This window comes from Caretta caretta, chromosome 7 (assembly GCF_965140235.1).
Source record: "Caretta caretta isolate rCarCar2 chromosome 7, rCarCar1.hap1, whole genome shotgun sequence".
Taxonomy (NCBI): domain Eukaryota; kingdom Metazoa; phylum Chordata; order Testudines; family Cheloniidae; genus Caretta; species Caretta caretta.
Window position 1 is genome coordinate 10,825,238 of NC_134212.1, and position 4,038 is coordinate 10,829,275.

A 4,038-nucleotide genomic window follows, 5' to 3' on the forward strand; every position below is an offset into this window, starting at 1 on the left:
AAGTTCCTGAAAGTATTAGCTATCATATTAAACAAATGTACCCCATGCTACTTTACATTTCAGGAACCATTCTTTTCCATAGTGTCCCTCATTTAGGATGACCAGACATCCCAATATTATCGGGCCCATCCTGATATTAGAGACTTTGTTTTATATAAGCAACTATTACCTGGCCCCCCAAAAAGTGTCCCGATTTTTCACACTTGGTCTCCCAACCCTCATTCTGGGTCTTTCTGTCCCCACGTTTGAATTATGGCAGGCAGGCGCGCATTAGTAATCGATAAGGATCATGTTCCCTTGGGAGGAGAGGTAAAATCCATGCTGACGGGGACACCCTCTGAATTTAAGAGTGGGTGGGTGAGTGGATAGGGGGGAAAACGTCTCCCCCCTTTTCTCCCTAGAGATTTTACATGACAGCTGGTCCCTGCTGAAGGCAAAGGAGCGCCAGGGAGGGATAACCTCCCGCACCCCCAACAATTTATCCGCTGGCAGGGAGGGGCGCAGAAAGGTCCAAGCAGCCAAGCCTTCACTCCCCACGCACAACTCAGGACCCGACTCAGCTGCGCCAGGCGATAAGCGCCCCTAAAGAGACGAGGCCCATTTCACCCCCTCGTCAACGCCTTGCCCCACGCGTGGGTCCCCTCCCACCCCGCTGTCCTGATTTGGGGCGGCGGCGGCGCAAGGAGAGCGCGAGGGAGCGGACAGCTCCGCCGGCGGCTGGGGCGGGCAGGGAGCCCCCCTCCCGCTCCCTTGGCTTTCATGGCTCCCGCTCCTCTGCGCAGGCTCAGCCTGCCCCTAACCTTGGCTCCGGAGAAGCAGCTCGCCGGAAGTGGAGCCCGAGCCAGCCCCCAAAAGGTAGCGGCCGCTCTCGCCCCCCTCCAGCCCCAGCGGCGGCAGGTCGAGCCCCGTGGGTGGGACAAAAGACGAGGGAGCGGGGCCATGCAGCGGCACCATGCGGGAGCCGAGGCGCCCCCGCCCGCCGCAGCAGCCCCCGCCCGCCCCCGGCGGCGCTAGGAGGCCGCGGGAGTTGGATGTCCCCCGATGAGGATCCCGCCCCGCTGCAGCAGGGACACCGGCGGGGGCCTGCCCGTGCCTGGCCCCGGCGGGCGGAGGAGGCGAGGCGGGGGCAGCATGCCGGCGTGGGGGCGCCGCAGCCGCGCTCCGCACCCGCTCAGCCTGGCCTGCGCCTGAAGCCGCGGCGCCTCCCCAGCCGCGGGACCGATCGCGGAGCGAGGTGATGGGGCCGCAGCGCGTCGCGGGGCGGGGGCTGGCAGGGAGGGGTGCGGCCGCCGCCGCCGCCGCCTGGGTCCGGGGGGGCGCCGTGGGCAGCCCGGCCGGGCGGTGAGCGCTGAGACCGGAGCCCGTGAGCGAAGCCCGGAGGAGGAGGAGGGGAGGCGCCCACACCGCACCCGACCGATGGCGAACGCCAGCGAGCTCAGCAGCAGCAGCCCGCACCTGCCCAGCCCCGGCGGCCTGCTCAGCGCCTCCGGCCTCAAGCTGGCCACGCTGGGCTTGATCCTGTGCGTCAGCCTGGCCGGCAACGTGCTCTTCGCCTGGCTGATCCTGCGGGACCGGCACTTGCACCGCGCCCCCTACTACCTGCTGCTGGACCTGTGCCTGGCCGACGCGCTGCGCTCGCTGGCCTGCTTCCCCTTCGTCATGCTGGCGGTGCGCAGCGGGGCGGGCGCCTGGCCCCACGGGCCGCTGAGCTGCAAGGTGCTGGCCTTCCTGGCCGTCCTCTTCTGCTTCCACGCCGCCTTCCTGCTCTTCTGCGTGGGGGTGACCCGCTACATGGCCATCGCCCACCACCGCTTCTACGCCAAGCGCATGACGGGCTGGACCTGCCTGGCCGTGGTGTGCATGGTCTGGACCCTGGCCATGGCCATGGCCTTCCCGCCCGTCTTCGACGTGGGCACCTACAAGTTCATCCGGGAGGAGGAGCAGTGCATCTTCGAGCACCGCTACGTCAAGGCCAACGACACGCTGGGCTTCATGCTCATGCTGGCGGCCGTCATCGCCGCCACCCACCTGGTCTACGTCAAGCTCCTCTTCTTCATCCACGGCCACCGCAAGATGAAGCCAGCCCAGCTAGTCCCAGCCATCAGCCAGAACTGGACCTTCCACGGGCCGGGAGCCACCGGCCAAGCTGCTGCCAACTGGACGGCTGGCTTTGGCAGGGGCCCCACCCCGCCCACACTGGTGGGCATCAGGCAGGCCACCCACAGCCAGATCAAGAGGCTGCTGGTGCTGGAGGAGTTCAAGATGGAGAAGAGGCTCTGCAAGATGTTCTACATGATCACCCTGCTCTTCCTGCTGCTGTGGTCCCCCTACATTGTGGCCTGCTACCTGCGGGTCTTCATCAAGGCCAGCACCATCCCCCAGGTCTACCTGACTGCTTCGGTGTGGATGACATTCGCTCAGGCTGGAGTCAACCCGATCCTGTGCTTCATCTTCAACAAGGAGCTCAGGGTCTGCTTCAGAGCCCACTTCCCTTGCTGCCAAAGCATACAGAGCACCCAGGGCACCATCCTTTGTGATCTCAAGAGCTTTGGGATTTAGGGTGGCTTTTCTTTTAATGAAAAAATAGATCATTTTCCATATTTCTGCATATGCACTCGAGTTCTGGTTCTGAGGAAATTCAGATCACCACCCTGCCCCCAAACTTTCAGCTGTAAGAAGCTATTTTGTTTATTTTTCTATACTCTGCATATGCTATCTTCAAAACATAAGAGATTGCTGCCTATGGGCCACTTACATGAACAAAATACCCCAAACCTTAGGCTGTAAGAAGCAGTTTTATTTATTTGTCTTTGTGTAGTTTTTAAAAAACAAAACAGGGCTCCGAGTTTCTGGTCTTGCTTCTAACCTTTGTAGGTGTGACTGCACCTGATATGGATAAAATTCTGTTCCTGTCTGTTTTGATAAAGGCTTAACAATTTTATTCAAGATTTGATAAAGGCCAAGACAAAATTTTATACTAAAGTTATTTTTTGATGACCTCAAAGGGTGTTGTTTTATTATTTGTTTTGAAGTCAAGAAGAGGAAGTTCCTAATGTGTTCAGAAGCAGTGTTCCGTTTCTATGGGGAGCTGTTGGGTTGACATTCTCAAGTGATTTTAAGTATTGAAAGTAGTGATGTAATTTTTGCCTGAAATGCAAACACAGTGTAGAACCAATTTTAATTTTTCTTGTTGCACTGCTCATTTGGTAATATTTCAGAATTCTTTGTGAAATGTGCTTTTAAAATGAATATCAACTTTAAAAATTATCAATTATAGCAGTTTTTAAACTAGGTTGAATTCATATTTTACTGACTTTGTAGGAAGTTATCTACAAAACTGGGTCACATACTTGTACATTTTGACTGTTTTCTTTAATAAAATACTGAAACTTTATGAAATTAGAATGGCAATGTGCTTTTTGACATAATTTGTGTGCATACAAAATTGCATGTCTCTTATGTCTGAGTATAATTCGCAGTTTAGGATATCATGGAGAAGTACAGAGTTCTCCTTCGCTGTTCAATCTCATTTTAGGTATTTATACCAATAAAAGTCACTAACATATTTTTAAAGAGACTTAAGTTCATGATGGGTGGCAGGTTTAAATAGCACAATTCTTTTTCTGTCTGCTAAAACTAATTACCATGTAAAAAATTGCTCTATTAATGATGGGAAAATTCTGGATAATTATGTATCACTAATTTTAGTAGGCAAAGGAGTTTAACACAGTTGCTTGGTTTAACATTGTGCTCATCTGTAGGCTCCACTTATCAGGAAGGTTATTTTGAATTATTAATGGGCTAGGCATTTTTATATTTTATTATTGTGGGTTATGCTGTAAAAGACTTACCTAAAGGTATTAACTGAGTTGCTGGGAATGGGATCATGAACAAACCTATCCTGTCCATGCCAGGAGTTAGCTTCTTCAGAGATATATAGTTAAAAACATTTGTTTGGCAAGGAAGCCCTCCCTAATGTAAAATTTAGCAAACAATAATATTTTCACTGTTTTATAACAAGTCACATACATGACAAAT

The 4,038-nt window shown here is 53.4% G+C and overlaps 1 protein-coding gene across 1 annotated transcript; it reads left to right on the forward strand.

Moving 5' to 3' along the window:
• The first annotated feature begins 782 nt into the window (after positions 1–782).
• On the forward strand, positions 783–3,399 carry GPR27 (G protein-coupled receptor 27). The gene has a single exon (XM_048858780.2). It carries the CDS (start codon positions 1,417–1,419, stop codon positions 2,557–2,559), a length of 1,143 nt encoding a protein of 380 aa, XP_048714737.1. The 5' UTR covers positions 783–1,416; the 3' UTR covers positions 2,560–3,399.
• The last annotated feature ends 639 nt before the right edge of the window (positions 3,400–4,038 follow it).